Source organism: Diabrotica undecimpunctata, chromosome 3 (genome assembly GCF_040954645.1).
Source record: "Diabrotica undecimpunctata isolate CICGRU chromosome 3, icDiaUnde3, whole genome shotgun sequence".
Classification (NCBI taxonomy): Eukaryota; Metazoa; Arthropoda; class Insecta; order Coleoptera; family Chrysomelidae; genus Diabrotica; species Diabrotica undecimpunctata.
Genome location: NC_092805.1, coordinates 63,310,005 through 63,336,089, shown reverse-complemented (window position 1 = coordinate 63,336,089; position 26,085 = coordinate 63,310,005). Strand labels below are relative to the sequence as shown.

General features: G+C 32.3%; 1 protein-coding gene across 1 annotated transcript in view; it reads right to left on the bottom strand.

The window, feature by feature from the left end:
- The window catches only part of LOC140435623 (beta-ureidopropionase-like), a 69,389-nt gene that overhangs the window by 21,662 nt on the left and 21,642 nt on the right, over positions 1-26,085 (bottom strand). The window contains exons 2-4 of the mRNA XM_072524361.1: positions 10,044-10,306; positions 7,852-7,946; positions 5,135-5,341 (exon numbers count right to left, since the gene is read on the bottom strand). Of these exons, the coding sequence (XP_072380462.1) occupies positions 5,135-5,341; positions 7,852-7,946; positions 10,044-10,306 (565 nt within the window). The remainder of the gene's footprint in view (positions 1-5,134; positions 5,342-7,851; positions 7,947-10,043; positions 10,307-26,085) is intronic.

Here is a 26,085-nt window from a genome sequence, read left to right as displayed (position 1 = left end):
AAAATCTTAATCAATAGAATGACAATACATTGAATAATAATGCTGCCTTTGATCAGTTAGGTCTATTACTTAAATATTTTTAATTGCTTTTCATGTTTACGGTTGTTCTATGCCTCACTATTAGGTATATAGGGAGAAGTCGGAGAATCGTGCTAAATTAATAAATTATGTTAATATCTTTTAAATATTATGTATCAAATTCTGTAATTAGGCATAGATATTATCCATTAATTAGGGTTCAGACCAAATCGATCAAGTAATACAAAAAATCTATTGTGAGCATAGGAACAAAATGGGATAAAAACTGACTATGCGTACGATTACCCACCCTATAGAATTAGGTACGCACCAATGAAGATAATTGTGCTCAAGGAAAAATCTGTAAAAATTATAATACAGTGTGGGGGCATAGTAAAAATAAGTGCTATAAAATACATATAGTATTTACTGAAAAGTTAAAAAATAAAAATGATACAATTTTTTTTTCATACGAACTTTTTTTGAATATGTTTTTTCACTGACTTTATTTTATTTTAGAGGAATATTCTGATCTACTTTAGCTTCTTTGTTGATTCATGTTGGAAACGCCCTATTTAGGAAGCTCTCAATTCCGATTGTGCTTTTTTCATAGTAACAACAAGTTCCGCCAAATCAAAGGGCGTGATTCTGTCAAAATGTTTGTTATCAATTGTATTGTAGTTATCACACTGTGGATTAAAAGCTACTTTGAGTGGAGTATAAAAATATTATAACCGATGAGATATTTGTATTGGTAATATTAGTAACTCAATCCCATTCTGTTTAAAACATTCATAAATATTAAACAATATGGCTCGAGTGATTATTCAAAGATATTAGTACAGATTGATCAGAGAAATGATTGCTTATTACTACATTCGGATTCTGAGTTATGTCAACATCTTCGTCATGCGACCATTGTGAAAAATAAAAATAAAAGGAACATATCAAGTACTCTCAGTATTACAGCAATTACAGCCTTCCCATTTTAAGCAGAAGATTTTGATCTAAATTGTGTCATTCTGTAAATAATCTTATTATCTTTGAAGCGATATTTTTTGTTTAATTTCTTTATAAAAAACAGATGTATGTTTGTTGATTCTGGTTTTCTTAGTGATAATTAGTTTAAAAATTAATAGTACCAGTCTTCTCCTGTCATTTTAGTTGTGCACTTAAATTTGTTCGGAATAATGTTATATTGATGATATGTGATAAAACAGTTTTGCTCTTTTTAATACATGACTCGCTGGACTCTGTTCTTGATACTGGAACAAAATAGGATTAGTGTTGCCCAAAATCGGTCTTGGTCTTGCAGTCTTGGTCTTGTTCTTGTGTTTTCGCAAGACCAAGACCAAGACCAAGACCGCCTAATTTTAGCAAGACCAAGACCAAGACTGACCCATCAAGATTTACGCAAGAACAAGACTAAGCCTGCGAGACTCTTGCGTCTTGCAATTAGGACGGAGTCTCGTTTTAGCGAGTATTGCAGTTCGGGTATATGCTTAAAGACTCTATGAGACGCAAAAAAATATGTAATAAAAATTTGAAAAACTGGACTTATGCGCATTACGAACAATACGATAAACTTACATCAAAATCATCAATCAAAATATTCATTAAAACCAACACATTTGACACGTGCTCAGAGGTCATAATTACAATGTAAAAATAAAATATTTTTTACATTCTTTTCCAGCATACTACTTCTTCGCTCTGAAATTAATTGTCCAGATTTTGAGAATAGCCGCCCTCTAATCATAAAATAATCTTGCATTGCTACGCCGACAGTAATATCGTATCGTTTTTTTTTTTTTTTTTTTTTTTTTAAATATGTCACCTTAGCTAATAAAAAATATAACACTTATTATTACGGACACCCACTTAATATTTCAATTTTTTTCCCATTATAATTTAGTTAGGAGGAATCTAAATAAACAAATATTATCGGCCTAAGACTAAACATTGTTTCTGCTGAGTGTGCGATGAGATCATTCGGTTAAACCAAATTTGCTGAAAGAGCGCGACTAATATTCAAAAGTTTATTAATAACAGATAATGTCGCTTAGCGTGTAAACAAAATACCGAAATATTTAGAATAACGAAGTAACGATATATAATTCTCGGTTTGTTATTAGATACTTAGAGTATTGAATAGTAACGGACATTTATAGTAGTAGTTACTTTTTCGACATCATTAAACTTCATTTGACAAGTTTACAATTTCACATGGGGGACAAAGATTCAAATAGTTTTAGTCGGAGTAGTGAACGTTGGAATTATAGATCTAAAAGACCTAAAAGCAAATTTGATGAGTTTTTCGAAATAATTCATGCATCCCAAATTGCTTTGTGCCTACATAGAAAGGTTAAAATGAAAATGAAAAACAGAAACACTTCAGGTTTAAGGAAGCATCTAATCTTTTCACAAAAAAGAATTACAAATATTTCTTCCTGAAAAACCAAAATTCTGGTTTCTAAAAAAATGTTCCTACTACTTTATTTTGGTAAATTAATGTATTTATTAAGTAGATACCTCCTTAATTTAAAATAACTTCTTTTGATTATCATTGCTTTCTTACCTATTATTTATTTTTTCAAGTTAGTTTTTTAATTAAAAGTAGAGCTAAGATTGTTAATAACATTTATGTTACTTTAATAAGTGGATTATAGTTTGTTATCTTGTCACCTAAAGAATATGTGCCCTTGTGCCCTGTATGTGGATTTTTGCCACGTATAGTTCGTCCCAAACCCTTCTTTCAGTGCGTCATAGATGATCGAATTCACTCTAACGCATTAAGCTAGAAGTGACAGAAAAAAACGTGAGTCTGTGATTATTCTACATAGAACTTAGAAAATTATGTATCGTTTACGGGTATTTATGTATTAAAACGAATTCTACTTACAGATGTATAATTGGTTGGATTTTATAATACGCTAAATAGATATCCAATCAATGATGCGCATAAATATAATTTGACGCAGAAGGTCTCGATCTTGACAGTACTTTCATAATGTCAACTGATAAAATGGAACTGTCATTCCAGGTTAGTATTTTCAGACATTTTACAATGAAAATTTAATTTTGTATTTATTGTCATGAAAATATTTTAAATATGCCGAGATATATCGAGAAGGAACAAAGACTAATATTAAAATTATTAAATTATTTTCAATTTGGAAAAGAGGCTAGGACAACTTTATTATCAGTTTCTGGCGTACATTAACCAATACCTATGAACATGTTATTAGAACTCGTGTATACAGAATGTTTAGTGAAGGTTTGTATCAAAATACAGTTTGCCATAACCTACTGAAATATCACTAGCGTCTTTAAATTTTTTCTTGTTAATTTTAGGCCAATATGTTACCCTTCATACAAAAAATACCAAATTCAAGTTGGACTAAACACTCTTTAGTAAAATGTTTAAAAGTGAGACATATACGTGTTTCAACAACCATGATGAAACTTGATTATACGTTTCAATTATTGGAGATGGTAAATCTTAGCTAATAAAGCACTTTCTTTGGAATGTTAGAATAGGAATTATGACAAACTGCTGTTCCAATATAATGCACAATAAAAATTTATATACAGGACGAAACCTTTAATATGTAAATTAAAAATTTTACCTTTAATATTAAAAAACAATTTTGAATTGTTAAAGTTTTTATTTTATATTGAAAAAAAAAACCTTTTCACATTTAACTGATTACGATCCTGCAACTGTCAGGTTTAACTAAAATGTCATGCAATAATTCTCGACATTCTTAAAATCCTATATGACGTCAAAATTAGTGACGCACTGAAAGAAGGGTTTGGGACAGACTGTACCAATCTTTTTTAAGATTTCCATTTCATATATGGTGGAGGTCCATCAATACCTTTCTAGACAGAAAATGTTCTTTAAAATACAGTCAAGTTTATGTCATTAATTTGGTTTTCGTGTGTTTTAACCATGTTTGATTGACCTTTGTGTGGGGCATGGTAGATAGCTGGGTTAGTTAAAGCATAGGCACGGATCGCTTAGATCGTGGCTTCAAACTCCCCTAGTAACGTTTCATAAATAGCAATAGGCTAATGAGTAACTGCAAGACTTACAAGACTCTTGCTGCAAGACCAAGACCAAGACCAAGACCGGGAGTGCAATACCAAGACCAAGACCAAGACCACGTGTATTGGCGCAAGACCAAGACCAAGACTGTCTAAGTCTCGTCTTGTTCTTGCATTTGTTCAACACTAAATAGGATGCCGTCCAATTTAAAGATCACTAACATTAGGTATCTCATCTTCGTCTTTCTTTTTTTTGCGACCTACCGATTCAGGTATTCCAAACTTTCTTCCAGCATCTCTAATTGCTCCAGCCAGATTTGCAATGAACAATATTGCTTTTTTAGTATGTCTGAATCCCATGAGGCTTTATTTGTATTGAGGAAGTATTTTGATATTTGAATTATTTTCGAAAACGTATTTTAGCATACATAACAGAAACTTAAGGTTTAGTATTGTGGGCTTCACGTATCATTAGCTGATATAAAGTTACTGATTTTAAAAGTTCGTAAATAAAGCTTCACGTAATTTACTTTTAACGAATAGTTCCAATAATAATTAAAACCACACTAGCTATTTTCATATTATTACAACAACAAAACCAGTCTTATTAACAAACGTATTTTTTGTGTCCACAGACAGACCCAAAAATTTAAATAATTAACTCATAACCGCCAAGCACCATGACTTTGTATTGTATTGTAAATTACCCAACAGACGGTGATACTTTAACTAATGTAGAATTGGCAACGAATCCATATACGTTGCGACGGCAACGTATATGGATTCAATAATCTGATTATCATTTCCTACTGATATCTATTGTGCCCCGCATCATTAGCCACCTCAAATCATTTTTCCGATTTCCCTAAACTTAATTTTTAAGTTACGATGAACTATTTTAACTTTATTTTCATTAATGCCATTATTTAAATTTAATAAATTACTCCAAAAGTGTAATTATCTTTTTTTAATACTATCAGATCAACTCTCAATGATTACGATATTAACATATTAAAATATTAACTCCCAAATCAAAGAATATACAAAGTTTTGTAACAATGCTTACCTCAAATACAGGATGACCTGAGTTACCTTCGGTACAATAAATTGCTTCGTTTATATCTCCAGACCGTGGAATATGATTTTTTCGTTGTTTTCCTAAATAATCACCATGATTATCGATAACGACAGCTGTATTCCAAATAGAATCGCTATGAATCTCATCGCGTTCCAAAATTGGTGATATTATTACCATGTTGTGTATAACAGCCAGCTAAAACAATAAACAAGTTGGTCACAATTAACAAATATGGTTGTTCAAAGTTTTCATAAGTTAAATCATATAGTCGCAATAAGGTTAGATAACAAAAACAGGAATGTACAATACATTCAAAATTTAGCATTTATATTCAGAAGACGAAGAATGACTAATATTGAAATATTTTTAAAACTATAATAAAATAGAAAATTCATTAGCTGTAGGTATTATTGAAGTTTTACTATCCAGAATAAAATTTTGTTTGCTCTCTAGAGTCTTTAGTCTATATCCGATCCTGAGAATGCACGTATACATTCATAAAAATTAAAGACACCTATAAAAACATGTACTGAGTTCAGTGAATAGAGTAATATAGTATATAATATATTGTATTTCCGAACGATTTCCGAAGTTCAAATTGAAACGTCAATAAACTTACTTTAACCTTTAATTGTTTCTTATTCCCATTTAAATAGTAATTCTATTGTATTATTGAGTGCTCTAATAATACAAGTTTTAACGTTTAGGTTCCCTAAATCTTCCTTCACTGCTGTCAGCCATTCTCTTCTGGGACTTACTCTTCTTTTCGGTACCATCATTCCTATTCTTATTTCGATCTTTGACACTCTCGTTTGATGCATTCTCTCTATATGAACAAGCCACATTATTATTTAAGTTCGAATTTAAGCCATTATCGAATAGCTGTTACACACTTCCATCATTTCGATATTTGCTCTTCTTTGCCACCTTATGTGCTTTTTGATCTTTCCATATAGCCTGTGTAGTATTTTTCTCTCCAATGGTTAAATACTCTTTTTTGGAACTTTGTTCAGCGTCCACGGTTCGTATCGATACAACATCACTGGTCTTATGACAGTTCTATGTCTTCAATTTTTCTTGAAAAAGCTTTGGGTTTTAATATGTTTAACGATCCTGCAGTTCTGCTTTCTTTGTTGAATCTGTTCTGGATTTCTCACGATTGGTCATTTCTATTATTGATGTTTACTGCCAGATAAGGGAAATTTTCTATACATTTGAGTACATATATTTCCCGATCGATCATATACTTACTATTAAATCTTAGTTCATATCTTCTTTACCATGTTTCAGAACCATATATTTAGTTTTTGTTTCTTTGATTTTCAGATCTCTTTATTTTCCGCTTTTTCTAGTCTTCTGGTTATGAATTTTAGTTTTTTTTAATCTTTTTAAAAGTATTTAAGACTACGTAGTGTATATTTTCTGTGGATATTACCTTCCCATAGAGAATTTTCTAAATTTCTAAAACGAAAATAAATAGTGTAGTCGATAAGCTTGATATTTTTTACCATTTATGTACACCATATTTGTCGTGCCTTATAGCACCATTTTGCCAATCTACAAACAATACATGTATGATCAAGTTGTGTTCATAATTGATATATAGTAATTGCTTTAATGTGAAGATCTGGTCTGTCTAGATCGGTCTCTTCTGAAGCCGGCTTATTACCCTCCAACTAATGTTTTTTTCATATTTGTTAATCCGTTTCTTAATAAGATGGGTCAGTATTGCATATACTGCAAGTATCAGTGCAATTCCTCTATAATAGTGCCTCCGACCACTTTGTCGGCACCTCTTTTTTTCCCTATTCTCATCATGAGATTCTATGAAGCCTCTTCAAGTATTTATCTCCCTATTTTATGAGCCCGTTGAACTTCCGTTTACATGTGCACTCTTGTTATTCTTAAGATGTTTAATAACTTTTAGTCTTCGCCCACATCTAAATTTAAATTTATGTGAAAATTTTGTGAAGTCGGGGACGTTATTATATAATATATCATAAAAATGTTGTTCTATCTGCTTGACATTTCTACGGTTCCTTTCACCAGATTCCCTACTTGATCTTTACAGAAAATCATTTTTTTCCCTCTTTCGCTTCTCAGGAGAAATCTCTTATATTTGTTATTATTTTTTTTTCAATTATTTTGATATGTTCCGTAATTTCTGTAACTTATCTTTCTGACTAGTTGTCAGATGTTTTGCACTATCAGGTTGTTCTGGGCTTCATTTTTCAGTTTATATTCGCACATTCGGTTTTCCTCATGCTGTCTTCTTTCATGACAGTCTTTTGTAGCTTCTTGGTATTTACCTATAATTTAACTGTCTTTCTGCTTCTATATATATTTATAGATATTAGCTTCTACGTACTTATATATTTAATATACTTCCTTTTACTTATTTTTATCTTTTTTGGATCGCCACATACTACTTCCATTTTAAGGAATTTTAAAAGACAACAATAAAAATGTTACGGAAACGTATACTCAAAAAATAATGGATAAACACGATTTTTCCATTAGACACCAAATAATACTCATCTAAACTATTAAGATAAAATGATTAATAAAGCAATGTAGCAATAATGCAATAATTATTTGAAGTCGTAATATTGGTTTGGAATTATCTGTTGTTTAAGTTAGTGTAAGTAGTAATAAATTATAGTGTAAGTAGTGTAATAGTATGTAGTATAAGTGTAATAAATTACCTCTTGTAACATTTTAGTAGTAGGTCCAAATTGGGCATTTTCGGCATATTCACACCAAGGGGTTTTCTCTCGGGTACAGAATGCATACGGCATATCTAAAAAGTAAAATAAAAAGAATAAGAATAATGTATTATGCCTATTCGTGATTCTCTTAATTCTGAACAAGCTTATCTAAATATAAACAAAGTAATTAATTGCTTTGCAAAAATAGCTAAATAGTTAAGAAACCAAATGGTAGTTCTGGTGAATGGAGAGCTGTCTGTTTTAGCCGAGTCAATATATTATATATTCTCACTTTACAATGCCTGTTTTAATTACAGTTAAAAGTTTTCACAGTACTTTTGGTTATATGTCTGGTGAATTACTATTTAAAGCACGTGAAATAGTCATTACTTTGAAAATAAAAAATAATTTGTATGTGTTCAGGAAAAAATGTGTGCTAGTCAGGTGTGTTTTGAGTATAGACTATTCACAATCTTAGGAACTGGCTTAAAAAAGAAAGTAACGATTTTTATTTTATTTGCATTACCCGTAGTGTACAAAGGGCTTAAATATTTATATTAGTGCTACTTAGAATATAGTATATATAAAAAGGATTTAAAAAAAATATATATTTTATTTGATGGAGAATGGACCAATTTAGAGTATTAGTAAAAAAAAGTAGTAAGGGATATGATGGTTCTTATTTGTTCTGTATGGTGGTTCTTATTTGTTCTGTATGATGAGAGAGTGATATATCTGGCTCAAGTTATCAATGTCGGTTCTTTTATTTAGGGAAGCTGGATGTTTAAGAATTTGGCACATTTCAAGGAGTAATCGCTTATGAAAATTTTGTTGTTTACACAGTATTTTGGCATTCGTAAAATCGATAATATGTTTAGTTGAGGTAGCATGTTGTGCAAGAGCAAAAGATTATTTAGAAATCCTAATATCGCTTTTATGGGACGTTAGTCGACCTTGAAGAGAGCGGCTGGTGTAGCCAATGTAGCAGCAGTTGCACTCTGTACAGGGTATATGATAGACGATATTAGTTTGTTCTAAAGGGGCCAATGGAGTTTTGTTCTTTGAAAATAACTTTCATACGGTTCTCGCGTTTATTAATGCTATCTTGACAAGTAAGTTTTTGAAAAGTTTGGTAAGCTTGTTCGTGACTTGTGGGAAGTACGGGAGCGAAGCATATTTTGTGGTTTGTTCAGGGGTGAACGGGGAGTTATTGATCTGAATTTATTAGAAATGAACGCTAATGTTAGCCCGTTGGGTGTTTAGGTAATAGACTGCTCATAGATTTTTGTAATAAAGAAATGTATTGATGATGTTATTGTTATTGAATTATAAAGAGGGTGTGTGTAAGTGTGTACTCTAAGGCTGAGGGCTTGTAGGAGATAAAGCTTATTATTTACTATCATCTAGGTTGCTAGCTCAGTATATACGTATATATATATATATATATATATATATATATATATATATATATATATATATATATATATATATATATACGTATATATATATATATATATATATATATATATATATATATATATACGTATATGGGATATGAATTTTGAGACAACTTTGCCTTCAAATCCCCACTTGATTTTGAGATCTGATTTGATGACCATGACATCAAAAGAAAAAACATGGTACACTTTTATTGATAAATGTCAAACTTATTCAATAAATAAGTTGAAAGTGTTCTACAAACTTAACATGCAAGTCTTTATCGATTTTTTAAACAGTTGCTCAAGCGTAAAATTATTAACTCGTTCAGAGATGACGATATGAGAGCAACGATTTAGATGGCAATAAGAGAATGCAGAGAGGGTTTTTAGATTAATTTGTCGAAAACTGGAAAACCTTAAGTTTCGTTAAAAAAACAGTATTAAAAGACTTGTGCAATCCGCTCAAGAGAGAATTGATGTTTCTAGGTTTCTAGTCGAAACATAAAATTCAACGATTCAATGAATCCTTTTATAGTTAAATTCAATATGAGCGGAATTGGACTCGTTTAGTTTGATTCTAGACCACGTTATCCAGTTTCCAGTTATCCACTAAAATTGAAAATTAATACATAATAAGTACATTGATAATTAATATGAAAAACAAAACTACGATTTATTTGAATTGAACTAAGTTGTGTAGTAACAGAAGTCAAGCACTTTAGACGTGCAAGAAACATACATCATACTTACTCCAAGTCTCTGGAAAACAAAATATGTTTACTCCTCCTCTTGCAGCTATTCTAATAGCTTTGTTCGCAAATTTAAAGAGAGCATATTTCATTTCTTGTATTGGTGTCGAAGTTGGGAAAGGAACCAACTTGTGTTGGAACAGTCCGATTCTAACAACTTTGGGACTTCTGAGTTGTTCATCTCTGCAGTTGAAGCCGCAAGTAACTAGTTCGATGTTGTATTTTGATGCTAATTCTCGGGATTCTTCTGATACTTCAATGTCACTTAAACATAAAAAATGTTTTAACATATTTTGCAACTGCTTTCTATCTGCTTACATCATCCAACAATCATATAGTTCTTAAAGTTAATACCACTGTACAGGGTGAAATGTTGAAATTATAATGTGTGGAAACCACTTATGGAATAAACTTGTATGTGTCCTTATTTTAAAATTTATGAAAAATGCTGGGACACGTCAACTTTTAAATTCAAATGTTCGCTTTTTAAACATAAATTTAATATGTCATCTTTATTATGTCATCTAATAACCTCTCAATTTGAGAGATTATTAAGTAGGTTTTAAAAAGTCTATTATGTATAGATTATCTAAAGTCTATTATGAATAATTTGGTGAAATTTTAAAACTATACCGGATGGTGAATCGGCAAACGGGCCATAAGAAAATCAATGCGAAATTCTAAACTGTTGAATTCCTGCTTCCCCAATTATTTTACATCAAAAGTTATGGAAAACTATTTGTACAGGATTGAAATCTGTATTGAAGACAAATGTTAAAATTGTTTTAAGATTTAAATACATTCCAACATTTTGCAAAAAATACAATACCATACAATGATAATACTACATGAGAAAATGATGATAAATAAAATAAATAAAAAAATAATGTATAAAAAACAAAGGGGGAAAAATTAATCACATTAATAAACTTTCAATAAAAATATCCCTAAACTAAGAAGACTGATGACCAATATATTAAAATATTCACGGCAGGTCGACAAGTGTAATATAAAAACTAATAGTACACAATACTTATATTAGCTGTGAGTAAAAGACTTTTTATCAAATGAAATCACCAGCCAGTATCACCTGAATTTTATTCTTCAGTGTAATTTTAAACATCGTCGTTGTTTGGTCATTTCGGTAGTAAACAACGGTTTACTGGAAAGTTTTTGTCGTTTTTATATTTTAGAATATGAGTGATAAATTTAGAGTTAGAAAAGGTTTAACAACCTACGTTTCTTGGTAGTCATTTAGTAGTTTTTTATTAATAATTATAAATTATTGATCTTATTGCTTATAAATTAATCTAAGAATATACATATCGGGTATGTGTGATATTTGTTGAATACGAAGATAAAATGATTTTCCTGAGTATGAAGTTCTATGGATTGAAGCTGTGTTCCAGTTTCGGCAATAATTCTTCAGGCGAATTGGTAAATATTTATTCATTTAAATGTATACAATAAATATATCGCAGCCTATTTTTTATATTAAAGCATCTATTAAGTTTTATAACATACATCTATACTCATATTCTCACACATTTACTTTTCTATATACCTAGTTTTATGTTAAACCTTTAAGAAATTTTACGAAAAAATGCATACCAAAGCTAAAGACTTGCAATTAGTTAAAAGTATTTTCTTTGCGGGATTTATAATAACGCATATTAAAAAAGCATTGTTGATTTTATTTAAATGTATGTTTGCTGTATCTTTACTTTAATATTTTGTAATAAAACATATTAAATACACATAGAGTAAAATTAATTTTATTAATCGAAATTAAATCTAATACCGTCTTTCTGTTCTAATTTTATTTTGTTTCTTTTTACAGTACAAATGGTACAATGTCGCCGGTGAGTACGGGAATGAGTCAGGGGTTTTATATTTCTAATATACTCTTTTTATGTACAGTTTACTTGAAAATTTTTCCATTTAAATACTATATAGACCATATTAAGGTATGTACCAATTGGTACTTACCCAATAGTATCCGACTAAAGTCTCGCATCAGTATAATTAGAGCATGCATCATTTGATGCTACTCTTAATATATTCAGTTGCTGTAGCCTTAGCGAATTACCTGTATTGGTTTTTTGCTTTGAAATTTCGTTTTTACCGATAAAAAGCGAATGGTTCTAATATACTATGTATATATTTATATTTTCTATTTAAATACTATACAGGGATGAGTGCCTTAAAAACCGGCAAAATAACGCAAAAGATAGAAAACATAATACGTTGTGAAATAAAAAGAGATGAAAGTAGTAGAGGTGAGAAATTATCGATATAAACCTATAATTTACTTTACATTACATTAGAATTATCGAAAATTTCCCACCTTTAGACGTTAGCTTATGAGCTGGTTGACTTCAGTCATAGTAATACGTATCACGTAATGTAAGTAAAAACAGTTTAAGTAGGAGTATTTTTTATCCAAAATTAAAGTATTGATCAATAATAAACTATGATTTGAGACGTCGCATACACTCTTCTTAATACAGAATTATCATAGCTTGTTATTCTGTATTCGTCAACACAGAATTAATTATCAAATTACTACTAATTAAACTGTTTATTTACATTTGCTTTATTGCCTTCAATTAGTTTTTACTTTATGCGAAATTTAAAAAATGTTAATGTTCGACGTCATACTTGTAATATTATGACTGAAGTCAACTAGCTCATAAGCTAACGTCTAAAGGTGGGAAACTATCGATAGTCCTAATATAATGTAATGTAAATTAGAGGTTTCTATCGATAGTTTCCCACCTCTACTACTTTCATCTCTTTTTATTTCACAACGTATTATGTTTTCTATCTTTTGCGTTATTTTGCCGGTTCTTAAGGCACTCATCACTGTATAGACCATATTAAGGTATGTACCAATTGGTACTTACCCAATAGTATCCGACAAAAAGATCTCGCATCTGTATAATTAGAGTATGCATCATTTGATGCTTACTCCCAAAATATTCAGTTGCTGAAGCCTTCGCGAATTGCCTGTATTGGTTTTTTGCTTTGAAATTTCGTTTTTACCGATAAAAATCGAACGGGGTGCATATACATGTAGAGCTCAGTTCACGACTGGCACCCTGTTTCAACCAAACGCTCTGCATATATGTTCGAAAATGCTATCCCTGTTTGAATATAGTTATGTCTGGACTAGTTACTTTTTAAGGAGCATACTCTTTCCAATGTTATCCGTTGCCTAATCCATATGTTAGTTTTCTATCCTTTAAAGTTATTCCTAAAAGTTTTTTCTCTATAAGTCTTTGGTGTACTTATAGTTTAGTTGATGTCTTCTAATCCAACACATATGTTTCAAAGCCTTATGTGGTGACTGGTAGGACACATTCAACGTTGGTCTTTGTTTTCAACTTAATAGAAATTCTTATGTTTAGAATGTATTTTAATTTTCCATATTTATGCTGCCCAGTCCAACTTAATTCTTCTACTGATTTCATGTTCTTCTTTTGTTTTTCTGTAGTGATTAATTGTCCCATAATATATATATATATATATATATATATATATATATATATATATATATATAAAGGGGGTTGAGGTTAATTGGGTATACAGCTGATTGAAAGCCAAGTGTACTCTGTTCAACAGTTCATTATATTTCGCCAATTTCCATTGGCATCATCAGATGAGAGCTACAATTATTCAAAACATGGTAAAATAAAATTTAATAATTGTTTGTTGTTTATATCTTACTTGATTAAGGTTAACATTTAGTTGTATAATTTACGTTTACAATTATTAAAATATAAGGAACAAACACAATTCGAATTAAAAACAAAACAGATACAAATCATTACTTGATGTTATTAAAATAAATCACACTGCCGTTAACCATAATCAAGTAAGATATAAACAACAAACAATTATTAAATTCTATTTTACCATGTTTTGAATAATTGTAGCTCTCATCTGATGATGCCAATGAAAATTGGCGAAATATAATGAACTGTTAAACAGAGTAGGTACACTTGGCTTTCAATCAGCTGTGTACACAATTAACCTCAACCCCCTTTTTCATCTACCAGCTGTTATTGTATGTATATAAATATATGTATATATATATATATATATATATATATATATATATATATATATATATATATATATAAATTAAGGAGCACTCGAAAAGTGGTGGGTTTTTCGGTCAAAGTGGAGAAATAAAAGACAAAGAAGGTTGCGACTTCATCTATTTATTGAAGACGTTTCACTTTCTAATCAGAAAGCATAATCAGTTCATCTAAAAAGAACAATATGAAAAACCAAACATCACCAAATATTATTATTTCAATATTTTTAACTGATATACTATCAAAATCTTATAATTATAATAACAACTTTAATATTGTTGATTCTTTTCACTTTAGTGAATTTATTAATAACTTTGAACTTCCACAAGGTTACATTTTCGTGAGTTTTGATGGTGTATCTCTTTTCACTAATTTATCTTTTTCTAGTGTCACTACCTCCTTAAGAAATCATTGGAATTCTATCCAACCTAACTGTCCTGTATCCTGGGATGTATTTGCAGAAGTGTTGCAATTAGTATTTGACACTAATTTTTTGGTCTTTGGGTTCCTCAATCTCTCCCATCCTAGTAAATTTTGTATTGGATGACTTAGTATCTGACCGTTTGGGTCTTTTAGATTTCCATATCCCTTTTATTAACCGGTATGTTGATGACTTATTATTAGCCTTACCCCCAGACAAGATACAGGCCACCTTGTCTTTGTTCAACAAGTTCGATCCTCACTTACAGTTCACTGTTGAACTTGAGGACCCCATCACAAATAGTATTCCTTTCTTAGACATGCGTGTCATTAGAATAGGAGATAACACCTTAACCACAAGTTGGTATAGGAAACCAATGGCCTCTAATAGATTTCTCAACTACCATTCTTGTCATCCTTTCAACTATAAATTAAACCTAATTAAAGCTTTAAGCTGTAGGCTAAATAGACTGACACATCCGGTTAATCGAAGGGAATCCCTTCAATTACTTAGAAATATTCTAATTGAGAATTCCTATCCATCCTCCCTGATTAATAAATATCTTTATTTACAAAGCTATGGTTCGTCTTTAAATGACATACCTAATGGTGACCAACTAAGAATAATATCAAATAATTCCATTAATAACACTGTTCTGCCCAGTACTGTACTTGGGACTCCAACCACCCATTACTCATCCCTACCTTATTTTCCTCAGGTTAGTGAAAAACTTATTAAACTGTACAAACAGAATAACGTACCTGTTAAAATTGCTGTTAAGAATGCTAAGACTGTCAGGAATTTGTTTTCTAAAACAAAAACACCCTTGTCCCTTCTGGAACAAGTAAATGTCATCTATCACATACCTTGTGCTGAGTGTGACTCGTGCTACATCGGGCAGACAGGAAGATCACTTGGAGGGCGTCTTACGAAACACCGCAGTGATATCAACTTATCTAAGCATACTTGTGCTCTTGTCCAGCATGCTATTAACACTAAACACAAAGTGGACTTTAATGAAGTTAAGATTCTTGGCAATGAACGTAATCTCGTCAAAAGGCAGTTTTTGGAAATGTGTTCAATACTTAAACAACCTAACGCTCTTAATAAGAGAACGGACATTAGTAACTTGAGCCAAATTTATCATGCATTAATATTGCAGAATTAGGCTTAATATGTTGTTTACTTTAAAATTGTCCCCTAAGGTGTATTTTCTATCATATTTTCATATTACTTACTTAGTCAGTAGACCCATTTGTACCTTTTGGTGTTGGGCCGTTTAAAATACAATTCATTAAATTACAATAGTTGACAGTCTTCTGAGGTGTCCTAGTTCTTAACGAACTTTCTCCATTCCTTCCTATTGGATGCCATCTGTGTTGCTTCCTGTCAAGTCTTACAATTACTCTGTAGTTTCTGCGAGATGTCACTGTTCCAGTCTTTAATGGGTCTTCAACTTCTGTTCTTCCCTATTGGTTTGGCGTCCCACACTCTTTTTACTTGTCCATTATTGTCCATCCGGGTTAGATGTCCGAACCATGCCAATTTTTTCTCTTTGATTGACTCGAGTATCGGTTTGATTTTGAGTCTTTCTCTTATTTCTTCGTTTCTGATTCTATCAGTTCTTTTTACTCCTATCGTTCTTCTGAGGTATTTCATCTCTGCTGCCTGAATTCTGCTCTGATGTCTTTTGTTTAATATCCAATTTTCTGCTCCACATAGTAGTGATATACCTCTATAGTTCCTACAGTCTCTTGTGTTTCCTTTCTTGTATATAGGTATAATTACTGCATTTGTCCATTCTCTGGGTATTACTTTTCTCTTCCATATTATGTTATATATGTATAACAATTTTTCTTTTGCTTTTACTCCTATATATTTCATCATTTCTGGTGCCACTTCATCGCTTCCTGGTGCTTTTCCAATCTTTATCTTTCTTATTGATTCTTCCAGTTCTTCTTTTTCTATAGTTTCTGGATTTTCCGTGTTTCTCATGAATACTCTCTTGTTGTGGCTTTCCTTCTCCATTGTATTCGCTTGATTTCCATTCAGTATCGGCTGAAAATGTTCCCTCCATCTTTCCATTATTGTCTTATCGTCGTTTATTATTGTTCCTTCCTTGTTCATTATTTGTTTCAGTTTCGTTTCTTTGTTGCTTCTTAGGTTTTTCAGTGTTCTGTAAAATAATTTTACGTTTTCTGTGCTGTTTTCTTCCATTTTTTTCCCGAATTTTTCCCGAAATTTTCTTTTTCTCTTTCTTAACTATCTCTTTAACTTTTGTTCTTTGTCTCTTATAATTTTCATATTTTTGTTGTGTTTTGTCTTGGATGTATTCTTTCCATAATTTCTTCTTTTCTTTTATTTCTCTTTTCACTTTTTCGCATTTTTAAATTTTCCCCATTCTTCTTCTATTATTTCTGTTATTTCATGTTCATTGTCCATCTCTTTCTCTAGTCCTTCTGAGTATCTTATTCTCGTTGTTTCTTCCCTTAGTTTATAAATTTTTATTATTTCTTTGTGTTTTCTGTTTATGTTCTCATTTCTTTTTATTTCTTTTCTTTTGCTTTTGAATGTGGTTTCTAGTAGATAGTGGTCACTACCAATTTCATAACTCCTTTTTACCCTTACGTCTCTTATCCAGTTCTTCTCTGTTTTTTGCACTATAGTATAGTCTATAATTGATTGTTCGTCTCTTGATTTGACTTCTCTTGTGATCTTGTGTATCCTTTTATGTTGGAAGTGTGTGTTCATAATCACCAGGTTATTGTCTAGATAGAATTCGAGTAGTAATTTTCAATTTTTGTTTAGTTTTTTCTCCCCATAAGGTCCGATGACATTGTTCCATTTTTCTGTTTCTTCTCCCACTGTTCATGTCTCCTGTGATCACAATTTTCTCTGTACAATCATTTATCACTTATTGTAATTTGTCCCAGAATTCATTCTTTTCGTTTTTTGTTGCGCCTTCATCTGGTCCATAGGATATGATTAGGTTTGTATTGGTTTCCTCTGTATCCATATCTATGTCTAGTCTTAGTATACGTTCGTTGTAATATATCCATTTTTTTATTTTTTTGATACTCTCCTTCTTTATCATGCACGCTACTCCTGCCTGAGCTCTCTTCGTTTCTTCCACTCCACTGTATATTAGTAACATTCCGTTTTCTAATATTATTGATCCTTTTCCCTTTTTGTTTGTCTCTGTTATAGCTACTATTTCAATGTTCTTATCTCTAATTTCTTCCCCCAGTTCTATTTCCTTCCCATTTATACCTCTCACATTCCATGATGTCATTTTCCAAATTGATTTGTTCTTTTCTGTATTTAAGTTGTACTTCAATTTGTTTTTACTTCCGTTTGTGTTATTATCTTTAGATCTGCTCATGTCCCTGTTCTGTGCCTGTTTTGTTTCTCGGTTCGTCATTGTGTTTTCTTCAGCTAGTTTTTTGAACCAGTTGGTTCTGTATTGTATGTTATTTTTTCTATCCGGCTTGTTTTTTGATTCCATTTCCACTGAATGCCTTCAATAACTATGAAACCATATCCAATTTTTGTCCTTTTCCCATTAGTCTTTTTATCTGCTGCTATCTTCCTTTCTTTCCTAAGATTTCTTTGTATCTCTATCTCTTTTAATGTTAGGTCACATTCTATATATACTCTATGTTGCTTATAGTTTATTAGTTTACCCTTGGCTTTCAGTATTTTCATTTTATCTTCGAATTTTTTACATTCGATAACACACATTGTTTCATTTATCTTTTGTAACCTATTTATTTCTGATTTTACTCCCATTTTTGTTTCTATGAAGTTCTCCAGTTGCTCTGCTTCTATTGTGTCTATTGGTAAGCCTCTCATTATTAGGTTATTTTTCTTCTTTTCTTTCTGACTTGCTTCCAAGGCTATTTCTATTTTATCTATTTTTTGTTTCATCGTTGTCATTTCTTTCTTTAGATTTTCATTTTCTCTTATTATTTCTTTCATTTGCAATTTGTATTCACTATTTTCGTTCCTAATTCCTTTTAGTTCCTCAATCATATTACCCATTGTATTTTTTATATGTTCCAGGTCGTTGTTTTTCTTTTTATTATCGCTTGCTATTTGTCTCATTAGTTCCATTTTCATATTAAATAATTTCAAATTAAAATAAATTAAAATATTTTCTTACTTTTTTAACTTAGATTTATTCAACTTATATTTTATTGATCATTTTGTCAATGTTACTTTTACATATGTGAAATAATTTTTCTGATCAAATAGTTTAATAAAATGTTATAATTAAAATTGATTCATAGAATCTTTATTAGTCTCAGTTCCAAATGTTATGAACCTTGGACTGTTGGAAGTTGAATCAATCTTCACCTGTTAGCTGGCTATTCAGCCACAACGTAGACTATTTAAATACGCCTTGCTGTTCTGGCATATTTTGACCTTAAGGCCACTGTCTTTTCTCGTTGGTTGACGTGTGTCTTACCTGCTAGTAAGCGCGTAAGAGTGGTAACTTCATTATATATTTTTGTAAATATCACTAGAATTCAATTTTAATCAATTTAATAATGTTACTTAAAGTTAAAATTAAATTTAACTAATAATATACTGTTGAAAGTGCATCTGATGATCTTTTTAGTTCTCTTTAGATTAATGTTTTTTACTTAAGTTTTTTACATATTTTTTATATACATGTACAATCACCACATGTCTTTTGCTGTGCTAAGTTCAGTTCCAATTAATTGTTTATACAACATAATCTTGTAATGTCCATTATTGTAAGCTTCTTTACACATTTAATATCTTTGACTGCTACATATCTTTTTGAGGTAACACACTTATAATAACTTTTCTATGGATGTTTGGTTTTTCATATTGTTCTTTTTAGGTGAACTGATGATGTTTTATTAGAAAGCGAAACGACTTCAATAAATAGATGAAGTAGGCACCTTTTTTGTCTTTTATTTCTCCACTTTGACCGAAAACCCCAACACTCTTCGAGTGCTTCTTAATTTATATTGGATTGACGGTCGTACTCCTTTTCTCGATATATATATATATATATATATATATATATATATATATATATATATATATATATATATATATATATATATATATATACAGTAGACTCCCTCTATAACGAGAACTGAAATGACAGACTAATTACCTCGTTATAAGCCGATCTCGTTATATCAGACAATATATACTGTGCATACATATGAATCTGTCCGTGTGGATGTTGTCTGTCGCCCATCGGACGCGTCCCCAGGTGGTGGATAGGGGAACGCCCTAACCAGTCCTAGGACTGGCGGGTAGGTGGGAAATAAAATACCACCCGTGAACCAAAACAGACTGGCATGGCAACCCAACAGAGTCCCTGGCCCTCCAGGTTGGGGGTTAGGCTAGAGGCTAACAACCTCTTCCAGTAAAAATCATATGTTACGGAACCTCTAGGACTATTAGCCGGACGGAACTTACGACGACGACACTGCAAACGAAAAATGGAATTAAGATTAGGAACATGGAACACCCGAACCCTGTACCGAGCTGGAGCACTCGCATCTCTACTAGACATAGTGAACATGTACAGAGTAGATGTTTTGGCACTGCAGGAAATGCGATGGACGGGAACAGGCATTCTTGATAAGAGAACCCACTCCATATATTACAGCTGCAATGAAAACCAACACATAGATGGAGTGGGATTTATAGTAAACCAAAGAACAAAAGGCCTAGTTATTGATTTTAAAGCCTACAGTCAAAGAATGTGCTATTTACGCTTAAAAGGTAAATTCTTTAATTACAGTTTAATTAATGCACATGCCCCGACCGACGACAAACTAGAAGACATTAAAGAACAGTTTTTCGAAGACCTAGAACAAGCCTACAGAAGATGCCCCAAAAATGACATTAAAATAGTGCTAGGTGACATGAATGCAAGAATAGGACGAGAGCATGTTTTTATGCCGACTATAGGAAGGCATAGCCTACACAACATCAGTAGCGATAATGGATTACGACTGATAAACTTAGCAGCAGCACTGAACATGACCGTCGCTAGCACCTATTTTGAACACAAGAATATACACAAGGTAACCTAGACCTCCCCTGATTTAAGAACAACTAGTCAGATTGATCACATCTTAATAGATTCAAGACACGGAACGGACATAATAAACTGCAGAAGTTATAGAGGCGCAAACATAGACTCAGACCATTGTTTAGTGATCTCAACACTAAGGGCTAGAATTTCAAACTCCAACAAAGAAAAAGAAATAAATAGAAAGAAATGGAATGTACAGAAGCTGAGAGATGCAACTGTTGCAAAACAGTACTGGGAAAATGTTACCAATAGGTTAAGGAATCAAAGTCTAGGCGAAGAAGACCAGAGAGATATAGACTCATTCTGGAACAGGATAAGGGAAGATATTGAGTCAGCAGCGCAAGATGAAATAGGAACAGAAACTTGTACCCGAAAAAATCACTGGTTTGACGATGAATGCAAAGACGCAACACAGAAAAAAAATGAAGCCTATGCAAAAATGCTTACCCGCCGAACTAGAACAAGTATAGAGAATTACCAGACAAAGAGAAGAGAAGAAAAGAAAATACACAGAATGAAGAAACGAAACCACTTAAAAAAGGAACTTCAATATATAGAAAACCTCAACAGAGAGAAAGAATTCAGAACATTCTATAAGAAAGTTAACATCAACAGAAAAGAATTTAAGGCAAACACAAATCAATGTAGAAGTTTAAATGGCGATCTCTTAACAACAAGAACAGACGTACTAAACCGATGGACGGAATATTTTAACCAGATACTTAATATAGAGGAAGAAGAAAACCCGGAAGACGAAAGCTGCGAGGTAAGCGGAGCAGACGAGAGGGAGGAGGATCCACCAACGATCCTGGAAGTTAAAGACGCTGTAAACAAACTAGCCAGAAACAAATCACCCGGAATAGATAATCTCCCAGCGGAATTATATAAAGAAGGTGGCCACGATATCATAATAGCCCTACAGCAGCTTATAAAAGAAATATGGATACAGAAGTCCCTTCCCAATGAGTGGAATATTGGAATACTTTGCACCATACACAAAAAGGGTGATATCTTTGAATGCTCTAACTATCGAGGAATTACGCTCCTAAATGCAGCGTATAAAATATTCTCCAATATACTATGCCATCGTATGGCACCATATGCAGAGCGAATAATAGAACAATACCAGGCTGGTTTCAGAGGTGGTAAATCAACAATTCATCAGATTTCAACCCTAAGGCAAATTCTAGAGAAAACACTGGAATACGGTGTAGACACGCACCACATATTTATAGACTACAAGGCAGCCTACGACTCTGTAAATAGAAGAGAATTGTTTAGAGCAATGATAGACCTAGGAGTACCAAATCAGTTGGTAAGTTTAACCAAACTAACCCTTGAAAAAGTTGAATGCAAAGTACGAATCCAGGGGGAACTCTCTGAACCTTTTAAAACAAATAACGGGCTACGTCAGGGAGACCCACTCTCCTGTATACTATTCAATCTAGCTCTGGAAAAAGTAATACGTACGTCACAAATCACAACTACCGGTTCAATATATAACAAATCTGTGCAAATCTTAGCATATGCTGATGATATCAATATTGTTGGGAGAACGGAAAACGCAGCACGAGAGGCGTACGTAGCATTAAAGGAAGCGGCTACAAAAATGGGTTTAATAATAAACACCAACAAAACAAAATACATGAAAATAGGTACGCAACCACAAACACTACGGCCACTTGTTATAGAAAATGACGTCATCGAAGCAGTTAACGAATTTGTATACCTGGGAACGCTCGTCAATACTGAAAATGACACTACCGCAGAGATAAACCGCAGAATTTGCACGGCTAATAGATGCTATTTTGGGCTTAATCTCCTTTTTAAATCCACAGTTATATCAAGAAATACAAAAGTAAAACTCTACAAAACAATAATACGCCCAGTCCTAACATATGGTTCAGAAACCTGGACTTTAACAAAAAGCAATGAAAACATGTTAGGATGTTTCGAAAGAAAAATAATAAAAAACAAAAAATCTGTACTTATATTTTTTTCCAACTACATAATGTATAAAGCGTATTTTCAAGGATATCATAAACTATTGCTTCTGCAATTTTAAGAACTCTGTCATTTTTAACTGCTTTAAATAGTCCAGTATCATTCTATCATATATTTTCTAAAGATGTGAAACAGTTGTATTTATTCATTGTAAAGAAGTTTATTGCGGGCTGCAGTTAAGTTTATTGAGGGGCTGTTTGAAAAGGTATTTATTTATAGCCACGACCCGACCAAAACCGTAAAAAACACGTTTTTGGATCTTATTTTCTCTCGTTATAACCAAATTTGCCTCGCTATAGACGGTTATAGTTCAATAGAAATTTCACGGGACATCTAATGTATCTCGTTATAAGCGAAACCTCGTAATAACCGTGTTCGTTATAGAGGGAGTATACTGTATATATATATATGTATATATATATGTATATATATATATATATATATATATATATATATATATATGTATATATATATATATATACATATATATATACATATATATATACATATATATACAGTATACTCCCTTTATAACGAACACGGTTATTACGAGGTTTCGCTTATAACGAGGTACATTAGATGTCCCGTGAAATTTCTATTGAACTATAACCCTTTATAGCGAGGTTTTTTACGTTTTGGCCCGGTCGTAGCTATAAATAAATACCCTTTTTAACTGCGGGCCGCCCGCAATAAACTTCTTACAATTTATGATTCTTAGTCGGAAATGTAAAATTTATGATTCACAAGTGTCATTGTATTGGGTTGACCATTCACACGTGTTTTAAAGGTTGTCAGAAACTTTATCCAAGGACAAAACGCAAATGAAGAAGCATAAAACTGTTTCACATCTTTAGAAAATATGATAGATAGAATACTGGACAATTTAAAGCAGTCAAAAATGACAAAATAACTTTATACTTACGCTTTATACATATTTACAGAATACAGATTTTTGTTTTAACGTATATCATTGACAGTAAAAGTAAACAACTCTTTTTTGTTTTAATGCATTTCATTGACAATAAAAGTAAACAACTTTGTTTTAAAAACGCCATTCAAACAATATTTATTAGCATCTTATATTGCTCCGAATGGCTTCACTATAGAAAGTTAATGTTTTAGAAAACTACATATTCATATGCATGCACAGTATTATTGTTGTTGGATATAACGAGATCCGCTTATAACGAGGTAATTAGTCTGCCATTTCAGTTGTCGTTATAGAGGGAGTCTACTGTAAATACATATATATATATATATATATATATATATATATATACATATATATATATATATATATATATATATATATATATATATATATACATATATATATATGTTAGTTTTGATATTTCCGCGGGAGCTGTATGTTATATCAATGGTATTCCGGGTTTGACTCCGCGTTAAATGTTGTTGGTTTTGATAGAAACCATTTTGACGACATTTCGGCTAGATCTTACTTGCCATTTTCAAGTCTCTCTGGATGGTCTGCTTCTTGTCGATGTTCGAGTGGAAGTGACGCTACAGGTGTTAGGCGGCTGGCTTTTGTAGTTACTGCGCGTTGCGCGCGCTCTTGTAATTGGTCCAGTGCGCAGGTCAGTGGGCGGGGTCTTGGTCGATTCCGTTCTTGCGTTATTCTTCGGGATAATTGGTTTCCATGTTTTTGGCAATCTTTGGGCATCGTCTCGAGAATTTAAATTATTTTCTTGTTTTTCTATTTCTATGGCTTCTCTGATAATTCGTTTTCTCTTGTTTTCGACATTCGCTAACATTACCGTATATTTGAGGTCAATTTTGTGTCCTGTAGCTAAAGAATGCTGGGCTAGGGATGACGTCGTTTCTTTTCGTTCGATGGCATTGCGATCTTCTTCTTGTCTTACTTGGATCCTTCTATTTGTCTGTCCAATATAGGCTCTATCGCATTCTCCACAGGGAATTTTGTATACTCCTTGGTTTTCTAGGGGAATCTTTGTCTTGGCAGATGGTAATATGTTTGCGATTTTTCTGTCGGTGTTGAAGACAGTCTCTATTTTGTGTTTTCTCAGGACCCTGCTTATCTTCTCTGTTGTGCCTTTAATATACGGTAGAGTGGTTTTGGCAATCGGTTTTTCGTCTTCTTTTATTTCTTTTGTTGTTTTTTGTGGTCTTCGTGCCTTTTCGATTCTGTGTGTGGAAAAGCCGTTGTTTTTTAACGCTTTTGTAACTTTCTGCATTTCTTCTTTCTTGTGTTCTTCGTCTGTTAGTCGTTCAGATCTTATAGTCAGAGTTTTTATGACTGAATTCAATTGTGCAGGTGGTGGTGTGAGGCTGCATGTAGGTATCTGTCAGTGTGAGTTGGTTTTCGATACACTGTATATCCAATGTTGCCGTTTTCTTTCTTTATTATTAAGACGTCTAGGAAAGGTAGTTGTTGATTACTTTCTAATTCCATCGTAAACTTGATCTTGGGATGGATACTGTTAATGTATTCTAGAAATGCAGTAAGTTTGTCTACTCCATGTGTCCATATGATGAAAGTGTCGTCCACATATCTAAGCCATAGTTTGGGTTTATATTCTGCTGTTCTTATTGCCCGTTCCTCTATATCTTGTATAAAAAGATTTGCTATCACGGGAGATAGCGGTGAACCCATCGGTGCCCCTTCAACTTGTTTGTACCGTTGATCACCATATATAAAATATGTGTTGTTTAAGCAGTGCCTCGTCAAATTTAGGGTATCTTGCGGTACTGGGTATTTTCTGCTTATAATTTCCAAGGATTCATTGATGGGAACGTTGGTGAAAAGTGAAACAACATCGAAACTTACTAACAAGTGTCCCGGCCCAAGAGTAACATCTTTTATACGCTCGATGAAGTGGCCTGCGTTCTTAACGTAGGAATCAGCTTCTTCTGCGTAAGGCTGTAGCTTTTCAGCCAGGAACCTTGCCAGTGGTTGTAACGGTGATCCGATGGAGCTCACTATTGGTCGTAGTGGTAATCCATCCTTGTGAACTTTTGGTAGACCGTACAGTTTTGGACATCTCGATGATTTTTCCCGTGGAATAAGTTGAAAATGATGTTCTTTATTAATATTAGATGTTTGTATTTTTGCTTTTGTTGTTTTTTCTAGATATGTTGTCGGGTCAGTCGATATCTTCTCGTATGATGGATCGTCTAGAATATCTTTCATCTTTTAGTACAAGTACAATGATTTCTTTATTTTTGCGCAATGAATTTAATGCCTCTTTTTCCTCGTGTATTAAGTTTCGTTTTGGCGGTTTAGCTGTTCGTAATATGCGTGACACGTCTTGGCGTATAGTCTCGGCCGTGTCGGATGGTATATTGGTTATTGAACTTTCCACTTCGTATAATATTTTCAATCGGTATGCGTGCAGGAGCTACTGCGAAATTAAAACCTTTCGAAAGAACACTCTTTGTGGCTTCATCT